Source organism: Antedon bifida, chromosome 5, assembly GCF_963402885.1.
Source record: "Antedon bifida chromosome 5, ecAntBifi1.1, whole genome shotgun sequence".
In the NCBI taxonomy this organism is placed as follows: domain Eukaryota; kingdom Metazoa; phylum Echinodermata; class Crinoidea; order Comatulida; family Antedonidae; genus Antedon; species Antedon bifida.
In genome coordinates, this window is record NC_136230.1 from 2,312,109 (window position 1) to 2,332,510 (window position 20,402).

Here is a 20,402-nt window from a genome sequence, read left to right on the forward strand (position 1 = left end):
TTATTTTTTCGTCGTCGGCGACGAGAAAAACCCGAAGACTGCTACACTCGTACTCTCCTACACTGGAAAAATAGAGGCTGGTCATTGATTCAACTCTTACTGGATTCGTTTATTGGTGAAGTGAGTGTAATTTCAATGCTTTATTTGACACATAATGTATTATATTGTTTATGGTGAAGCTATTTAGTTAGATTAATCTTTGTTAAATGTGAAACTAAAGTATGAACGAGCCTCTTCCTCACCCTCCTGCCTAACTAGCTAGGCCTAGGCTAGCTAGGCTAGGCCAGCCAGGCTCTCTCTCTAGGCTAGGTAGTATGTTAGTAGATTGTAGGAGAGGTCTCTTTATGCTACTGCTGGTGAATACGCTAGACAGTATTCCCATAATTTGTAATTACTTTGTGCAGTAGGTAGATATGATAGACCAATATTATAAATAATTCATGAAAATATTCTTTCCATTTTAACCACGGTATTAACTGTTAATGTAATTATTAATAATTATTTGTTATTAATAATTATTAATAATATTCAGGCTATGATCATTGGTACGTCATTATTATTAGTCAAATTGATTGGTTTTAAATCTGGCCTAATGTTTCGTGAACCAGAGAGCTGAATTAGTGTAGTACAGATTTAGAACTATCAGTATAAATTCAAATTAGGCCTAGTTTGGAAGAAATTTTTCTTGAAAGTGATGTCATGAAGTGACATGAAAGGTGCTATTAAATAATAGTTAGAATTTAGGTTTAAACTACACTGTAGTCTGTACATTAAATTGAATGTATCACCTACTGATACCTCCACCACCTTCATTTAACATTCTGCAAAATTGTTTATAAAATTATATATAATTTGTTTTAGTACTGTATATGCGTGAGAATTGTGTAAACATGTATGGTGTACTTTACTGTTCTTTATTTTGTTTACTCTTGAAACTTAATACTTTTATTGAGTGTTCAAACATAAAATTATAAATGAATGACAAATAATAATAATACAGAAAAGATGCTGTAAGTGTAATATCAATTATTAACACAAAATTGTAAACAACCTTTTTTCTACAGGTCTATGTTGCAGTTAGGCTTGAGTCAGTGATAAGCCAACAGTATATAAATTGTTCAGTTATTTTGTTATATTAGGAATCAGTTTTGCCTCAGGCTCTTTTTAACCTACAGTACAGAATATAATTAAAGAATACGTAGTTTTCATTGATTTTTTTATAACAAGATTTACTTATTCATTGCTTTTTAAAGTGTTGAGATTTCGTTATGTTCCTATTTTATTCAATCCTTGTATTGTATGCACTTTTTAATTTAATAATAATTTACTGTAATAATATAATTTTTAACTGTAATTTTTTTTTTTTTTTGGATGTGTTTTCTACTAATTGTTACCTTCTTATTTTAAGTGTGTTGTATTTGTTGTCTTGTTTTGCCCTGCATATGCTTGGTCCTCCAAGCTGTGACCTGGGATGTTTATTACATTCTTATGTTTTTTATTTGAAATAAAATTGTTTTTTATTTATTTACTACTGTACCTACTGTACTATGCAGACATGCAAAATTGTACTGGTGTAAAGGGGAGGCCCAGTAGCTGCACAGCCTGGTTTTCCTATACATTTAATGTTATCCAGGTTTGTCATTATAATATGATATTCTAGTTGTCCCATGACATCACAAACTCATTCCATTTTACTGTACTGTATGCAGTGTATGGATTAATTAGCGCTTTGAAACCTTTGTCTCTTGCGCTTTATAAATGTTATTTATTATTATTATTATTATTAATTAATTATTGTTAAATTATTAAATGCTTTCAGCAACTTTCATTTCATTTTTCATTTATTTATTCGACATCATGTCCTGGGACCCCAAAAGCAACAGAACATAACATGAAATGAAGAACTTAACTATATAAAATTAAAAATCAATATACAGGATGTACAGTACTAGTTATTTATAGACACTATCAAAACAAATGTATCAAAGTACAATATGTTATATTTGTAGGTGCTTATTTGAGGCATCCTTCAAATTGTGGTTAACATTCTAAAACTTGGTGCAGTTTATTTATTGGGATATAAAAAACATACTGTAACATGGACGGGTTGCTAAAAATTGGTCAGGGGAAAGCAGCCATCTTGGATTTCAAAATGGCCGAAAACAATCCACACTAAACGTGGGCATCCGTGGTGTGATTGAAAAGAGAAGGACACAAGATTATGGTCAATCCCACCTCCTAATTTTCACCTAAATTTTTACCAATATTATATGCCCTTGTTACCTTCAAAATCTATTTTACATCCTTCTAAAATTATTAAACCAAGTTCTTGGTTATTAAATGATTTAAATTAAAATGATTTAATAATTTTATTATACCAAATTATAACATTAAAATATTATTTTGGGCGTACAGAAAGATGTAGCTGAAATCAAATTTAAGTTTTTAATATATTAATTCAATTCAACTGTATTTAAGTTAATAATGAATTAGATAGTTACTCATATGTACTTATTTTGACCTTTTAAATGCTTCATTTGAAATTTCCCAGCGGATTGATTATGTCACAATATTGTAAAATGAAACACCTTACTGTATGTACTGTAGATCTATATGCCAAGCCCAACCCAGTATTTTGAGTTCACACTCTAAATTTCAATTTAAAGCTTTGTCTACACTATCAAATTTATGTGACAAAAAAATGTGCCCATATAAATGAATGGACATGAGGATCATATCACATTTTTTTTTGTCAAACAAGTTTGATAGTGCGGGCAGAGCTTTACATTTCAAAGTTATTCATACAATATGTATACCAGATTTAAGATAAATAATAAAATATAAAGGTTGGTGGCACTGTACTTAATCTGTAGCTTGGTGGTTTACATCCTTTTCTAACCAATCCCAGGGTCCGTGGTTCAAATCCTGTCAGAGTTCAAGGATTTTCTGATGGTCAATACAGCGCCGCTACGTAAGCCTCTTACCAGACTTAAGTTTAGTAAAGCATGTGCGAGTCATGTATTTTTGTTGGATGAAGAGAGAGTATTTAGAGAATTCAATGTTGATTATATTTTTTATTTTAAAGTCCAATTCAGAATTTTGTCTAACAATTTAAAAAAAATAATAATAATTCCAAATTTATTTATCATTTACTTATTTGTTGTATATTATTATTTTGTATTTATTTTTGGTTATTGATTTTTATCCAGAATATAAACGGATCTCTGGTTTTGGTGATAATCTTTAAATGTGTGTCATAATATGGAAAACAAATAAATTAACAAATTATTGTTTTTTTTTTTAGTTTAATGTGAAAATACACAGCTTCAATGTCTAATGTGTTAAATTTTAAAATAAATTAAATTTTATAGCAAATATTTCACCAGTGCCTTTTTTGTTTTTTTTTTCTACACCTTCCTGTGACCTTAAAAGTCCCTGTCGATGGGTGTGGTTCTTTGATTATTCATAACACATGCTAGTGAGGAAATTTACAGTCTGTAAGGAAACGTTCAGGTTTTTTCAGGGCTGTAGGTTAATCAAAACTAGAACAAGATTCTAATTGGGACTACCTTTTATAGGAAACTGTTGAAAAATAAAAGTAAAATATAATTTTGTGTCAAAATGAAACCAATAAATGAATTTATAGAAGTTGTTGTTGTTATTTGATTTTCCACAAATAATAGATACTGTATATTTCTTTATAAATCATAAAAAATATAAATATATAGATTTGGTATGCAGCATTAACGATATTCATAAAGTGTTTATAATGATATCTTAGTTTTAATTAAGTCTCTATTTTCAGTAAAACTGACAATTAACGAGAGCTGGTGATTGGTTGATTGCTTTGATTGAAGCTGCAGATGACAACAACCAACACATTGAGAAATGCTTTTAATTAAGATAATTTCCTTCACAAATTATGTGCAATTATCCTTCTTGTCTTCAAAGTTGATATATTTTAACAGTGACCTCCAATCAAAAGGCCATTTTTCATTCATTTTAAAAATTTGTTACGTACTGTACAGTACCGGTACACACTACACTGATCAAACATTGTACTGGTACAACTATCTTGTACTAATACCATGAGTGTTACTGTACATTGTTGGGGTTGTGATAAGTACCGAGTCCCAGTCACGGCTTTGTAGTCAAGATAACAATTTGTTAGCTGTACCTTACAACTTGGGAATTAGCCATGATTTTTTTTAGGTGATTAATCAATTAATTCAAACACTCCCAAGAACTGGGGAATTTTATGGAAATGGAAATTTGTTTTTGATTTAATTGAATTAAAAGAAGAGAAAAAAGAAAATGGAAAGAAAGTGCCAAGCTACTTAAGTAATTGTTGAATATTTACTGTCACAACATTTTTTACAGTAGTAGTAGGTACATACTGTAGACTACTTTAGTAAAAACAGGGCTGTAGCCACCAGTACAGTTGTTAAGGTTTCAACCTGACCACTTTTCCAAAGAGGCCTTTTACAACCCAGTGGCTTGATCAGAGATTGTTCCCTTTTCTTGCGAAAACTGGGCCACTTTATTTCTTGGGACTACATCATTGAAAACCAATACTGTAGTACTATTAGTAACTGCAGTAGTACTCTATAATAGGCTATAGTACCAGACACGTCCTGTTTACTGAAAAAGTTACCAGTTCCAAATATCAATACTGTAGGAAGGAAAGTGTTGGAATCTTTTGAAGAAACTCCTGGTTTTGGAGACTGTAGGAAAGTGTTGGAATCTTTTAAAGAAACTCCTGGTTTTGGAGAGTTTTAGCTCCCAAGTACTGTAGGAAACTGTTGGAATCTTTTGAAAAAACTCCTGGGTTTGGGGAGTTTTAGCTTCCAAGTACTGTAGGAAGCTGTTGAAATCTTTTGAAGAAACTCCTGGTTTTGGAGAGTTTTAGCTCCCAAGTACTGTAGGAAACTGTTGGAATCTTTTGAAGAAACTCCTGGTTTTGGAGAGTTTTCAGCTCCCATGTACTGTAGGAAACTGTTGGAATCTTTTGAAGAACTCCTGGTTTTGGAGAGTTTTTAGCTCCCATGTACTGTAGGAAACTGTTGAAATCTTTTGAAGAAACTCCTAATTTTGGAGAGTTTTTAGCTCCCAAGTACTGTAGGAAATTGTTGGAATCTTTTGAAGAAACTCCTGATTTTGGAGAGTTTTTAGCTCCCATGTACTGTAGGAAACTGTTGGAATCTTTTGAAGAAACTTTTAATTTTGGAGAGTTTTTAGCTCCCAAGTACTGTAGGAAACTGTCGGAATTTTTAGTCCCCAAGTACTGTAGTTTGCATAAGTTTAATAGTTGAATATTGCAAACAATTTTTAACAAATAATTAAATGTATTAATCTATTTTTATTTGTTGTCAGATTCAAGTTTCAAGAGGATTTGTACTTGACCTCTTGAGTTCTTGAGGAGTGCCCTTGATACCACACCAGTTGTGCACCAAATTTGAAAATGCCACTGTTTGGGAAGTCGCAAAAAAGTCCAGTAGAACTGGTGAAGTCTCTCAAAGACTGTGACAACATCCTAACCAAAGAAGAATCTGGAAAGAAAGCTGAAAAAGTAAGTGGCTATAAAGTCTGTTATATTGTAAGTTTAATCGTTTCTTGTTTTAAATGTGGTGTGAAGATCAAGAAGATCAGTGCTGGCGTAGTGCCGGTATCGTTACTGGCATATACCCATTCTCATCGGACTATCGTGCCGGAAATATAACCGGTATGTACCGGCTTTCTGTGAGAAAGGAGTCGGGCATATTCGGCCAATAAAAAGTCTCTGACAAAATAATTATTGAGGGCGTCCTTTATTGTTATTTAATTATTTTTGTCTAGCGATATATTTTATGTATAAAAAGTTACAGATTATTATCTTCCTTTATAGCATATTTATGCAATACATGCTATGTACAGTATGGAGTATATTGTAAACACCTTAGAAGGCTGTACAATTTACAAGGCGACGAAGGGTCAGGCACCAACAAAGAGCTATGGCCTAGGCCTACTATAGATTATGCTACAAATTTCTTCTTTAATTTTAAGCAGCTCTCTTATCTCATTATCCCTCCAGTTCGACATTGTTATTGTTAATTGAATTGAATCGGCGCCAAAGTGATACACTTGACCGCGCAAGGTGTCAAAGCCTCGACGAGGAACCCCGGAATATAACGGCGATACGTTCTCACAGAATGCCCGTCTGGCATTGCAGGGAATATCCCTAGAATATTACTAGGTCTAAATCAGGTCATGTCGAAGACGACCCGTTCTCACAGAAAACCATACCGGCATGGTAATGGTATATTCCCGCAATATTCCTGGCACACAGCTCAGTGAGAAAGGGGCTGTAGTGATATGCCCAAATATGGCATCATGTCCATACTATATATGAACACATTTCTTTGTCACATAAAGTTTGATAGTGTAGACAGAGTTAAGAGAGAATTTAAATAAACATTCTGTATGTTTATGGACCATGTCAAAGTTATGCTGCTGCAGTTTGTTATTGCAATAATACATTTTGTTTTTTCTTTAAACCTGTTTAAGTTGAGGTTGATGTATCTTACTTGTAATAATTACAGGCTCTGGAAGACATAGCTAAGACATTGGTTGGTATGAAAAACATTCTGTACGGCGTTGGTGATCAGGAACCACAGACAGAATTAGTTGCTCAACTGGCACAAGAGTGCTATAATTATGATGTACTTTTGTTTTTGGTGGAGCACCTCGGCAAGCTAGATTTTGAGGTATGAGAAATGTAAATTCATTCATTTTCTTTTAATTCTTCTTGCATTTCTTTCATAAATGTTCTGCTAAAATATGCAATAATCCTTAGACTGAAAACTTATTTATAATCTCAGATTTAGCTACCTTCTCTACTACACTATGCCCTAAAAGTGTGTACAATATGTTACAGTATGTTACTGTATGTTATTATATAAATAAAACATTACTGTATTGCAATCACATTATTTTATTCACTCATAAATATTACATTCAACGATAAAAAAAAACAATAAATACATTTTATATATAAATTAAAAGATATCAAAACATTAAAAACATTATTTCAATGCATATCAAAAGTGTTTTTGATACTGTATGCGTGTAAACTGCAAAAATTATAAGATTGATATTATAATACAGGTAATAAAATTGTCCATCTATATTTTATATGTGGTGTTGTAATTTGTTGTACTATATTGGATGTATTACTATTACTTCTGACCCTTAGGGGAGAAGAATGTTGTTGAAAAGGTGTAACATCTAAGTCCACAGCGCTCTGATCTTCATGAAATAGCGCTATATAAATGTCGCATTACATTACATTACAAAGAAATTTGATTTTCATTACCTTTTTTATTAGATAACTTTATATAAAATTTATTTTCAGGCCAAGAAAGATGTTGTACAAATTTTTAATAACATGCTTAGGAGACAAATTGGTACACGCTCACCAACAGTGGAATATATCTGTCAAAAAAGTGACCTCCTATTCACTTTAGTGAAAGGGTAAGTCAGAGTTCAAGCTATTAATCAGTATAGTCCTCCAATTGGACGCAATGACTGCAAAGAGGTTAGCCCAATCATAGGTAATTTTCCCAATCATTGATGTGATGAATAGAACAAATTCTGGTTGGTCAACTTCACCTACGTTGTTGTGTCCAAGTGGTTGCTTTAAGCATGCAAAATGATATACAAATCTAATTCTAAATTGCTCCTCCTAGAATTAATTCAATCAAGTTATTGTACCATTTTCACATCTGCAAAATGTAACAACTTGTAACCAGGTTTGCATAGTGTGAAGACAATTTTGTGGAAAATCTTGGAAGAAAAACACCAACAAGAGGCCTGTGTTTTTGTTCCGAGTTCTTACTGTGCGCGCATGTATTGGCCTGGTATTAACCTGGTATTAACTAACCAATCATAGTAATCAAATAGCGTGCAACTATTCTTTTCTCCTGATATTACACAAGGTTCGCGTATCATGCGTATGTGAAAACATGTAATAAGTCAGGAGATCAAACCTGGAAGTTGTTACAAGTTGTAACAATTTATGCAGATGTGAAAAGGGTACAAGTGACTGATCTTTCATAATCTTATGATATTATGAATATGATTTCACATGGAACATCATTACACAATGTATGGGTTTGGGAGCAAACGTCACGATGCGTACGTACAAAAAATATATCATGTACGTGTGCATCGTGACATTTGCTCCCAAACCTTTCCCATCATGCGTTGCGCATGCTATTTGCGATAACCCTTATTTACTTACAGTATTAGTATTTTTTTGTAATTTTTAGGTACAAGAGCCCAGAGATTGCCTTAAACTGTGGTATGATGCTTAGGGAATGTGTCCGGCATGAACCACTGGCTAAGATCATTATTTGGTCAAAAGAATTCTACGACTTCTTTGGTTATGTGGAGATGTCGACGTTTGACATAGCCTCAGATGCATTTGCAACATTTAAGGTAAATTTATGAAAATGAATGAAATTTTTGATATTTTGTATTATATTTTGTCTTCATATATTTCATGTACTACATTAAAGCTCTGTCTACACTATCACACTATGTGACAAAAAAATGTGATGTGCCCATATATGGAAATGATGATCATATCACTACCATATTTGAGTATATCACTACCATATTTGGCCACATCACACTTTTTTTGTCAAACTAGTTTAATAGTGTAGACAAAAAAAAAAACTACAAAAAGACAAAATAAATAGTTAAATTCAACCAAAAACCCATTCTATAAATTACAGTTTTCCAGGTAAATAACTTTTATACTGTATATAATTATATAATAACGTTTTCACATTTTTTTAACAGGATCTTTTGACTAAAAACAAGCTGTTAGCCGCAGAGTTTCTCGAACAAAGTTACGATAAAGTTTTTGAACATTATCAAAAACTGCTTGATTCTGATAATTATGTTACAAGAAGGCAGTCACTAAAGGTATTTTATCAGGATAAAAAATATTATAAATATGAGCTTTTTAAGTTTTCATTCACTCTCTGTTCGAAGTGTTCGAAAATCATCCTTACAGTACGTTAAAGATTTTCATTGCAGTTTTATAATATGCCGGTCGCGAATGGATCCCAAAATTTGTACACTCCTGTTCATGTTATTTTTCATAGATTATTGATATGGAAACTGATATGAAATTTTTTTTTCTGGAACTAACATTTGTTTTGCCCAACTTCATCTTAAACTTACTTTTTTTTCAATTACTAATTATCATGTGATTTAATTTATATAATGCATTTTCAAACAAAATTCAAAGACATGCATTTTCAGTTTAAATATTTTCTTTTATTTTTATTTATCTTTTCTTAATTAAAAAGCATCACATTTTTAATTTCTTTATTACTAACCCATTCTTATTTTTCTGCTTATTTTTGTTTTGTTTTCTAACTGACCAATCATAGCTGCTCGGGGAACTGTTACTCGATCGTCACAACTTTACGATAATGAAGCGTTACATAAGTAATGCCGACAATCTGAAATTAATGATGACCTTATTGCGAGATAAAAGTAGGAACATACAGTTTGAGGCCTTCCATGTTTTCAAGGTAATGTATATGTATGTTTGTTTGTGTTGCCATACTGTAGATAGAGGCTACTTATTGTTGTATATGCATGTATGTTAGAGTACTGTTGTTTGTGTTTGATATAAAACATAGCAAATTATTCTACCATTCTCATAATCAATGGACTGCTTATGAGTTAATTTGAAATATTGTAGTAATTTATTAAATTGTATCATAATGTGGTCTGAATTAGGCTCATTGATTTTAGAAATGAGAATTACGAATTATTTTTTCTTTTTTGATATACTTGTGTCTAATATCCCACAATTGTTAATATATATATATATATACACTAATTGATACCAGATTTGGAGGTCAAAGTTGAGATTTTACCAATCTTTGTGTGTTATGCATGTTTGTGTTAGTAATGTATTTGTTCATGTAGTCTACTTTCAGCGCATGTAAGCGAAGTAGATTGTTAGCTACAGTATTATTCTCTCATAAAGTTTGCGATTTAACATGTGCTTAAAAAAAATAAGTAAATAAAAGTTAACAAAACAAAAACATTGACAGTACATATAGTGCCTTTGAGCATGTTTTTTTCATGAAAAGTAGGCTATATAAATGTGGTATATTATTATTTTATTACATATTATCCTCCATACTTTACATTTTTAAATATAATGAGTACAGAGAGACATTTTATAAACAAACTATAGTACATGTTTTGTAGTCTATACATTATACTGCAAATGGTATTAATTAAGTACACATATTATATTGTTCTTAACATTACATTTGAATTAATTTGAGTATGTTTTTGGACATTTCAGGTTTTTGTGGCCAACCCTGACAAGGACAAGTCAATTCGACATATACTGTACAAGAACAAAGACCGCCTAGTGGAATACCTTGGGAAATTCCAAACTGACCGCACGGAAGATGACCAGTTCAAAGAAGAGAAGCAATACCTTATGAAACAGATAGCTGATTTAAAAAGCGAGTGATAAAAAATAATGTTGAGACACAAAGGTTATGGGAGCTGAATTAGTGTACACCAGTAATATGAACTAATTGACCAATAGTACACTGGTCAGTATGTTAGTGTACACCAGCAGTATGTACTAATTGACCAATAGTACACTGGTCAGTATGTTAGTGTACACCAGCAGTATGTACTAATTGACCAATAGTACACTGGTCAGTATGTTAGTGTACACCAGCAGTATGTACTTATTGACCAATAGCACACTGGTCAGTATGTTAGTGTACACCAGCAGTATGTACTAATTGACCAATAGTACACTGGTCAGTATGTTAGTGTACACCAGCAGTATGTACTTATTGACCAATAGTACACTGGTCAGTATGTTAGTGTACACCATCAGTATGTACTAATTGACCAATAGTACACTGGTCAGTATGTTAGTGTACACCAGTAGTATGTACTAATTGACCAATAGTACACTGGTTAGCACGCACTAATATAGTCAAGTTATACACAAAATACTGCTTGTTTGATTATAACAATAGTATTTTTTTGCTGTGCAATGATCATACAATTTTCTGACAATGTGTTGAAAAGTTTAAGAAGGAGAGTGAGTGCAGGCGATTGGCTAGTATCATTGGATAGTTTTTGATGCACCAGGTGCACAAATTAATACTACCTTTGATGAGCTATGGCATATGCTTAAAGGTGTACAAATGGTTAATTTAATATTACCTTTAATGAACTACGGCATGTATAATAGTTTGAATGAGCCTTCTTTAGACTTTCGTCGGAATTATTTTACATTGTACATTGTCAAATTTATAATTGTTAGAAGCAGGTGACGTTGAAGCCACTGCGACACGTCCTTCATCGTGTATACTTAGTATAGCAACCATAACGTTTGTGTCCAAACATTACCAAAGTACTACCAGAAACGTAGTTATAAACACCATATGTCTTCTCACGATTCGACAAATTATAGTTAAGTATAGCTGGCAAAAATTGTTTATATGCAGGGCTAGGCATTACATATATATATATATATATATATATAAATTAAATTCAGACATTGTAGAGATTAGGTTAAAGCTTGGTTCCCACTAGAAACGCAACGCAACGACGTAGATGCAACGCAAGTGAGTTGACCAATGATAAGCAACCGTTTGAATAATCCATCGCTTGTGATTGGTCAAATCAGTTTCATCCTTGTGGGAAGAAAGCTTTCTGATTACAGAAACATGTTTTCAGTTTATTTCCTTCTATTGCTGCAAATGAATACTTAGAAGCTAGTTTTGTTACTGGTAACTGATAAAAACTATAATTAAGTGTAATAATGAATCAATTAAAATGCAAAAATAACTTTAATTGATATATTATATTACAAATCTGTATCTCGGCAATGGTTGAAGTTGGAGCTATACATTTTATAGTTCTATTGTCTTTAGCTCTGTCTATACATCAAACTAGTTTGACAAAAAAAAGGTGTGATGTTCCCAAATATGGTAATGATATGCCCAATATGGTAATACTAATAGATTTATATAGCGCAAATAAACGATGTCTCTATGCGCTCGACAATAAAGAGAAAGAGTTGAAAACAAAAGGAGGAGAACAAAAAGACAAAAACACCAAGCTAGCACCCAAACCGGAGTATGGGGATACACCATCACCGCTAACTGGGGATCAGTGTGTAAGTACCCCAGTTAGCATCGGTTAAGTCTTGATCTTTTCAGGGATCCGGTGCCTCCTAGCCTAGTCAGAAAACAACAACAGACAAGAAGGTAGTGATATGATACAATCATGTCCATATATGGGCACATCACATTTTGTCACATCAAGTTTGATAGTGTAGAGAGAGCTTTATTGTAAAAAATAATTAAGTAGCATTTTGTATGGTGGTGGGAAATGTTTCAACCTTTTTAGTTTTACTTAGGGTGCTTATTTACTTGGAAGTATATTATAATTTGTTATGTATTTAAAAAGGTAAATTATATTATATAAATGTATTTGATTTATTCAAAATAGGGAATCATGTGTTACAGCATCAGTACTTGATACCATGACACAGCTAATACTTGGTTCCCACTAGAGACGCAACGAAAAGCAATGCGTGTTGACCAATCACGAGCGATAGATTATTCAAAATGTTGCTTGTCATTGGTCAACTCGCTTGCGTTGTGTCTACTGTCTGTGATAATTAATATTAATACAGCTCCGGCTGTATTCTACACCCATGTATATAAATGGTATCAACTGCTGTCCTGCTCTGTACACACTTCCACACAAGAATTTCTTGTTCCAATTTTAATCAGTGAATTCACAAACAAAAGTAATGCATCCGCTGAAGAGAAACACTTTTCGTCTTTTTCTTTTGTTATTACTGACGATATTATAGCAAGACCTTTATTGTATATTTTATTAAAATTAAATTTATTTTCAGGGAATGAATAAGGAACTAGCCCTATATTCTTAAGCTTGGTTCACACTAGGACGCAACGCAAGGACGTACAGTAAGAGCAACGCTTGACCAATCACAAGCGACAGTTCAGTTGATCCATCTCGTCGTGATTTGCGTTGCGCTTACATTTTTGCGTTACGTCCTTGTGAACAAAGCTTTAGTGATTATTGAGAAAAATTACAATTTATCACCCATTTTTCTTCTAATCAATTCAGTAATTAATGTTTATGTAAATGTACATAGTTTGATGTTATTGATGTACTGAGCTGTTTGTATGTATAAATGAATGACGTCATTCATATACAGGTTACCGAAATAGATTTTGACGAGCAGCAGAAATACAGAGGCAAGATGATGCATGTACACATTGTATATATTGTTTTTTAGTTTTATGCATTATATAGCCACTTTAGCAAATAATTTGATTTTTGGCAATTTATCACAAGGTCAAAACTACTGTGACGTCATTCATCTTTAAGCGCACGACGCGTGCAATATGCATGTTCTAATGAATGCGACCAGTCCTCAACACGACGGTACTGATTTCTATTGTTGAAATAACTTTATAGATGCTATGCATTAAAACCATAGAATTACACGTTGTAGATAGGGTCTTTCACACCTGCTCCGGTCCTGTTCCAGATTGCGCCGGTCCGGTTTTAGATTGCGCCGGTCCGGTTCCATATTGCGCTGGCCCGGTTCCAGATTGCGCCGGCCCGGTTCCAGATTGCACCGGTCCGGTTTTAGATTGCGCGCGTACAGCATTAGCGACTTTTCGTTTGCGATTTTATTTGCTGTCGGAAAGACGCTTTCGTATATACTCAAGTGTTTTTAATGCTTTATTTAAATACTTAGATACCTCTGTACATTTACACAGTAACATATGATTTTAATACTATGTTTATATTTATTATTAAGTGCTCATTGTTGTATCATCACAACACTTGTAATTACGTCATTAGTTTTTTCTTTATAGTTCATAGCTTATGTCCTGTTTTATTTAGAAAGAGGTTTCGTAGAAATCATTTTTCCTATGATTTAAAAATGATTTAATATTGATTGTGTTTTTTAAAATTATTAATTGAAAAAAAAATGCTCTTGGTTTTTTTAAACAAAATATTAAACATTGTTCATACACAAGATCGTAAGATCTGAAATGACCGGAACTACTTTTGTCTCTATTGAAAAAACGAGTGACTAATTAAAAGAAAAATCAAAAGCCTTTTTAAATCGTTCCGCATTATAAGTTATATTTCTCAATTTGTTTTGTTATCTTTCTCTAAGATAAGAGACGTTCCATACCATATTCCCTTTCTAAATCTTACCAGACCAGGTTATGATGTGTACGCCCTTATCTCATGTCACAATAAATAAACAATTCAAAGAAATGTTTACGAGTTTTCTTCAGAAAGTACGAAGGTGTTGAATTATATTTGATATATTTATAGCACGATCTTATTGTAGTAATAGTAATATCTGTATATGCCTAGCAATAAAGTATCAATTCCATTTTAGAAGAATTCGGAAATTTGAAATTGAATTTTACAAAAAAAAAGAATAATCGCAGCCACAGTTTGCTTCCTCGAAGCCGATATTTCAAATGTTTGTAAATTGAATATAAATGAAATTTAATAATTGTTGTTGTTTAGTGGTTTAATAAACCTAGTTTAAATTTGTTTTTAGCTTCTTGGCGAATTGCTTCTTGATCGGCACAACTACACTACGATGTCAAAGTACATCAGTAACCCAGACAACCTGAAGCTGATGATGAACCTCCTTCGGGATAAGAGTAGAAATATCCAATTTGAAGCATTTCATGTGTTTAAGGTTTGTGTTTTTTAAAAATGTCATACATATCCAATAGCGAGGAACTCGCCAATTACAGGATGGATAAACTATTTTTATAATTTATCGTTCTTAAAGTAAGAGGCTTAAACTTGGTTCCTACTAGGACGCAACGCAATGACGTAGACGCAACGCAAGCGAATTGACCAATCACACGCGACTGTTTGAATAATCCATCGCTTGAGATTGGTCAATTGGTTGCGTTACGTCCTGGCGTTGCGTTCTAGTGGGAACCAAGCTTTAGGGAGTGGAGTTAAAATAGTCATGAGTTACAAACAATTGAACCCTGAACCTTTCGATTGGAAGGCAAGCACATTAAAAACCCAGATATTTGTATATACTTTCTAATTTAATAGTAGGTCGTTTTCATAAAATGTTTTTTTCCCAATGCAGTTTAAAGCATAATTACTATCTATTGCTCGTTAGGTATTTGTGGCCAATCCAACTAAGTCTCAACCAGTGCTGGACATTTTAGTTAAGAATAAGGAGAAGTTGATTGAATATCTGACGTCATTTCATATCGAGAGGACAGAAGACGAACAGTTCAATGACGAAAAGATGTACCTAGTAAAACAAATCAAAGAACTCGAGACTAAAACCAGCTAATGACGTCATATCATTATTTCTAAAAATAGTATAGATATCACGAACTTATAAAATTCAGAATCATTTATTGAATTGGAACAAACATTTGAAATTATGCCTTCTCCTTGCTCGCTTCTAAATGTTTTGTTACGCTAAATAGGCAACGTGTAAAGATCAACTTTCTGCTTTGGATCACTTTTGAATGTAATTCTATAACTTTTTAAAAAGTTTTTATGTATATAACATTCACTCGTACTTGATGTTTTGGTTAATGTTTATGTTTACTCTCTGAGGAATAACTTTTCTTCTAGAATCTTTTTCTTTTAGTCCTAAATAATCTCTTACTGCGAAATGATAGCTGATGTTAACATCGATGGTAATATAGAAAATGAATAGGCCTAATTGTAAATGAAACAGCACATAACTAGCATGGACAAAATAAAGTTCTATGTTCGGCTTTTAGATTAAATATTTGATTGGTAGAAGGCTGATATACAAGTACAGAAATAAAAATATTTATAGTAAAATGTAAAAAATTTTTAAACAAGAAATCTATGTTAGTCAATAGACAGAAGTACCAGAATTAATTGTCAATATAACGCTAGTAGGATACTTTTAAAATAAACACATTATGTTATTAATCCTAATCTCACATGAGTGAGAACCAACAATCCAGTTAATAATTAAAATGTGTAATTAATTCAATAAACTCAATATATCTGAATTATTAATTGAATAGAATACGTAAAAGGATACTAACAATTTTGGAAATATTAAAGTTTAACTACTAATACATTTTAAAAGTAATACTGAACGCCCGCCATGATCTTTAAAAGTGGTCTTGAAATTACAGAAGTCGAGCACTTCAATCTCATAGAATTTTAAAATGTAATACCATATTCTGGTAAGACCTGTGATAGATATTTATTATTAAATACATACTTATTAACATAAAAGTAAACTTTATATCTTGAATATATTAGTAACATTATCTGAAGAGAGGCACTTAAAATTAGATGATCTTTAAGGAAAGCATATAAGGCCAATTGAAGAGCAAAAAGGGGTATTTACGTAAAAATCCCAGTAGTAGTAATAATATTGTTAATCAAATGCTATGTTTAAATTAAATTACAAAAAGGAAGTACAGTATGAGAGAGTGCGAGCATATTTTTTGATGACATTCATTCTCCACACGAAACCATGAATTGATACACATAACACCTAATAATCCATCATTCTCGATCTCCCTGGTTATTGTTGTCAACAACAGGGTCTAGCGCGTATACTATTGTCGCACGCGTAGACCATTGTCGCGCGCTTTACTGTCCAGACAACAGTTTTGTTACTATGCGCGTTTAAATTCTGAAAGCATCCGCATCCCGCCATATTCATTCCATACATGAACACGGCGTTCTTTTTGTTCGGAAACTAAACAAAAAGTGAACTAAAGAGTTTCTAAGTTTTCATTGGGCGCAGACAACTTTCAGGTTCGCTATAAAGAAGGTAAGATGTTGGTTTTGTCGATCTATATGTAACTAAAACACACTTTTTTGGTAAATAAAATACTAATACTAATAGTTTCAATCCCAATTCCTAGCTAGAGGCTAGGGCCAAGGCCCAGGCTAGCTAGACTAGCCTAGCCTATTGTTGCTCTCGGTAGACTGGTTTTTATGCAGGTGTCGGAAGGTATCGTATTGAGTTGTGTGTGAGGAGAAGTCACCCTTCTCCTTGTTGTATTCTGGCCTGGGCCATCTTTTCATTGTGAATCTTATGACGACATAGGCCTATACCTAGCCTAGGCCTAGACTAATTCTAAATAATATTAGGCCTATAGGTCTAGGCCTAAGCTTAGTACAGGCCTAGACCTAGAAATGAAAATTACGTTTTACCTTCTAATTCTAATGTATTGTATTAGGTATTCTTTTTCTAAAATGATTAAACTAGTCCTAGGCCTAGCCTATAACTTTTTTTTGTTGACAACAATGCCAATTAAAAGTTATTCAAATGTTTAGACATATACTTTTCATCCCAAAATTTGCATTAAAAAAATGAAATGGCCGCCGTCCAGAAATGGATGCTGCTTTCCAAGCACAGTAAATGGTGTATTGTGAAAATTATATAAAATTAAAAAGAGCAATAGAGTGTTATACAGTACTGTAATTAGAGGTCATTTAATGTTAATAACGTGTGATTGATTGAAATATGAAATTAGGATGGTACTCTACTAAATTATATTATAATTAATAACCTTTAAATTAAATAAAAAATGTGACCTTTGACAGTTAATGTCAATTAGAGGTTTGGGTATAGTAGTGTGAGGCCAAATGGGACTGTTTATCATTTAAATTAGTAAAAAACCATAAACGTCATGATTATATATTTACAGATGGCTTACAAAAAACAGATATACGAAAAATATAAAAATGACAAAAGGAATTACAAGTATTTATACGATGAAGTTGATGAAGAACAAGTTACATTGATGAACATTCCTTCTCCTATGGAATCCACAATATGTTTTTATACCGATGCGCGCGGCGATTGTGTCGGAAATGCACACCACAATGAAGTTTTGTCTAATGACCGTAGATGCCCAGCTGAGGAAAAAGTTTATTTCATGAAACGATTAAGTTTAACTGAGGCTGGTGTACCAAAAAATAAACGGAGTTCTTTTACCCCGAACCTTAGAAATACAATCGAATGCCGAGATTTGTTGTCGTTTTCTGATAAACGAAATCCGGATCGTAGTATGCAATTGAAAAAAAATAGTAAAAATGGATTTGAAAAGAATCTTGATGGCAAGCTTCGTAAAGTTGGAAAGTCAACAAAGAACAGGCAGACAATGATCGCTACAACTGACATTGATGTAACTAAACATTTAAATACTGAAAAGCGTACCAGCAAAACCCGCGCAAAAGTACCTTCCGTGAAATCTTCAACAGTTAATATTAACATGGATCCTCCGAGTGATATGTACATTAGACGAAAGGCATCAGTAGCTGCACGCCTTAAAATGCGTGAACAATTGCAGAGCGATGAGAATGAGCATCAGGATTGTAATCAAGTTGACACGAGTCACACTCCCTCTGTCCCAGTTAATATTAAAAGACACGCTGCGATTTTGGCACGGATGAAATTGCGCACTCACAACGACGAACCTCGCGTAAATGAGGACCTCTACAAGTACGCGATTCAAAAGAATTGTCTTGTCAACTTCTACAAGTCAACGAAACCAACTCGAACGCAAAAGAGGAAACGAGGTAATGATAAGCAGATAAGTGGTTCAGATGATAATTCTGTAATGTTGTTGAAGAACGAATCTCGCAGAGACAGGCACATGCCGTCTATTGACGCCGAAGCAACAAATTGTCACATGTTGTATACCGTTGAAGGGCAGAAAATGAGCCTGCATCCCGTCGACCAAACAGACAAATGTATGGAGTCGTATGAAGAGGGACGAGAGAAAGTAATTATAGGCACAAAACTAAATGGAACTGAAGATGAGCACTTGAAGAGTGGTTTGGAGAAAATAATTATCAAAACAGAACCAGAACAACGATCAACAAGGATTCAGAATCTGCAAAAAGTCAGAAAGTCAAATAAAGTAAAAATTAAAACAGATTCAACAGTTGATGTGACTAATATAGTCAGAGATGAGAAAACGGGTTATATAAAATCGAAGCCAGCTTCTCAAACCTCAGAAGAACAGATTGACATTGGACAAGAGGTTGTTGATGTGACAAAACCTACTCATCAAATAAAATTGAAGACTGTTCAAATACGTTTGATGAAAACTGCACGTGTTAAGATTATTCGAGATGTCATTGAACTATGGCGAACGAAGAACTTAAAAAAACAAACTGATGTTAACACCAAACCACATCAACAAGAAAAATCCCGTTCAAAACGTCTGAAGATTGACCAGAAAGAACTTGAACAGAAAGAGTCGCGAACTGATACTTATAACGTCACTTACGCAAGTAAGGGAAATAATATTGCACATTGTTACCATCCAGCGTATAATGTGGACGATTGTAATAAGTGCAAACCAGTTGTCAATGATGTTGATTTACACCCGGACGAAACAAAACGCTCTCCTCTTACATCAGGTGATGTACATTGTCATGGATGTCAAATACCCGGCTGTCTGCCAGAAACAAATGATAGGAAATTAAACGAAAAGGCGGCGGCACCTGATGGCAGTGACAAAATGCCTTTACTTCGTCCATATGAATCAGAGCCATGTTCAAAAGATTACGTAGAACCTCCAATGCACACCAGTACGGACAACAAACATACGAACGGACGATGTTCTAATTTGGAACTCACCCGCAAAAGGTTCAGTGAACTTATTGCTTACCAAGGAAGGTGGAACGCTATTGCTAATAAATGTAGACATACGTTTTAATTGTGAATATGTGATCCTAAAATAAAATTATGTAAAGATGATGTTTATTTGATAGATATTTATTATGAAATTGTAAATTTAAAAAAAAATAGATCTTTCTTATTCTGTTTAAATAATTGTCAGTGATTTGGTTATGTGTTTATTTTTGAATGGTTATATTTGGTATAAAACGATCATGGTTTCTCTTTTAATAAAAACTATTTCGACAATAATAGTGTTTTTTAAAAAAACTTTCAATATGTTACGATTACTTACGGTATTCAATATATGCACGCTGTTGTTGTCTATACTAACTAGGCCTATGTTATGTTGAATTACACAGCCTTTACAAATATATAGTTGAGATTTTATTCAATAAAAACAAATTAAAACAAACATATTTCTGTATAATTATTGTCGTACGGCCGTCATCTCTTTTGTAAAGAAGAACATTATAACTTTATTCATAATTGTGATGATTATAAGTACATAATTAAATTATAAACAGTACTTTGTTTCTATGTTTGAAACGAACATTTTCGTTAATTGATGATTTTTAGGAAATTAACCATTTTTCCTTCAGAAAATTACATT

The 20,402-nt window shown here is 32.9% G+C and overlaps 2 protein-coding genes across 5 annotated transcripts; both read left to right on the forward strand.

The window, feature by feature from the left end:
• The first annotated feature begins 6 nt into the window (after nt 1–6).
• On the forward strand, nt 7–16,559 carry LOC144842890 (calcium-binding protein 39-like). Of its 4 annotated transcripts, none has more exons than XM_078699477.1 (8): nt 7–120; nt 5,374–5,569; nt 6,579–6,743; nt 7,391–7,509; nt 8,307–8,475; nt 8,842–8,967; nt 14,675–14,818; nt 15,263–16,559. In XM_078699477.1, the coding sequence occupies exons 2-8, from the start codon at nt 5,462–5,464 to the stop codon at nt 15,440–15,442; spliced, it is 1,011 nt and encodes a 336-aa protein (XP_078555603.1). In that variant the 5' UTR covers nt 7–120; nt 5,374–5,461; the 3' UTR covers nt 15,443–16,559. The 4 variants fall into 4 exon arrangements, with proteins under 4 accessions (XP_078555603.1, XP_078555602.1, XP_078555605.1 ...); XM_078699476.1 differs by having other exon boundaries at nt 70–120; nt 5,381–5,569; XM_078699479.1 differs by lacking the exon at nt 15,263–16,559 and adding an exon at nt 14,877–14,887 and having other exon boundaries at nt 70–120; nt 5,381–5,569; nt 14,675–14,837.
• Nucleotides 16,560–16,889: 330 nt separating this feature from the next.
• LOC144842338 (uncharacterized) lies at nt 16,890–19,902 on the forward strand. Its single transcript, XM_078698772.1, has 2 exons — nt 16,890–16,924; nt 17,808–19,902. The coding sequence occupies exon 2, from the start codon at nt 17,808–17,810 to the stop codon at nt 19,827–19,829; it is 2,022 nt and encodes a 673-aa protein (XP_078554898.1). The 5' UTR covers nt 16,890–16,924; the 3' UTR covers nt 19,830–19,902.
• The last annotated feature ends 500 nt before the right edge of the window (nt 19,903–20,402 follow it).

Excerpts from the sequence above, each read along its gene's own strand:
- LOC144842338 (XM_078698772.1), top strand. The coding sequence starts at position 17,808 with ATGGCTTACAAAAAACAGATATACGAAAAATATAAAAATGACAAAAGG.
- LOC144842890 (XM_078699477.1), top strand. The coding sequence starts at position 5,462 with ATGCCACTGTTTGGGAAGTCGCAAAAAAGTCCAGTAGAACTGGTGAAG. Across the intron at positions 6,744-7,390 it reads TCGGCAAGCTAGATTTTGAG|GCCAAGAAAGATGTTGTACA; the intron begins GTATGAGAAATG and ends ATTTATTTTCAG. Across the intron at positions 7,510-8,306 it reads CTATTCACTTTAGTGAAAGG|GTACAAGAGCCCAGAGATTG; the intron begins GTAAGTCAGAGT and ends TGTAATTTTTAG.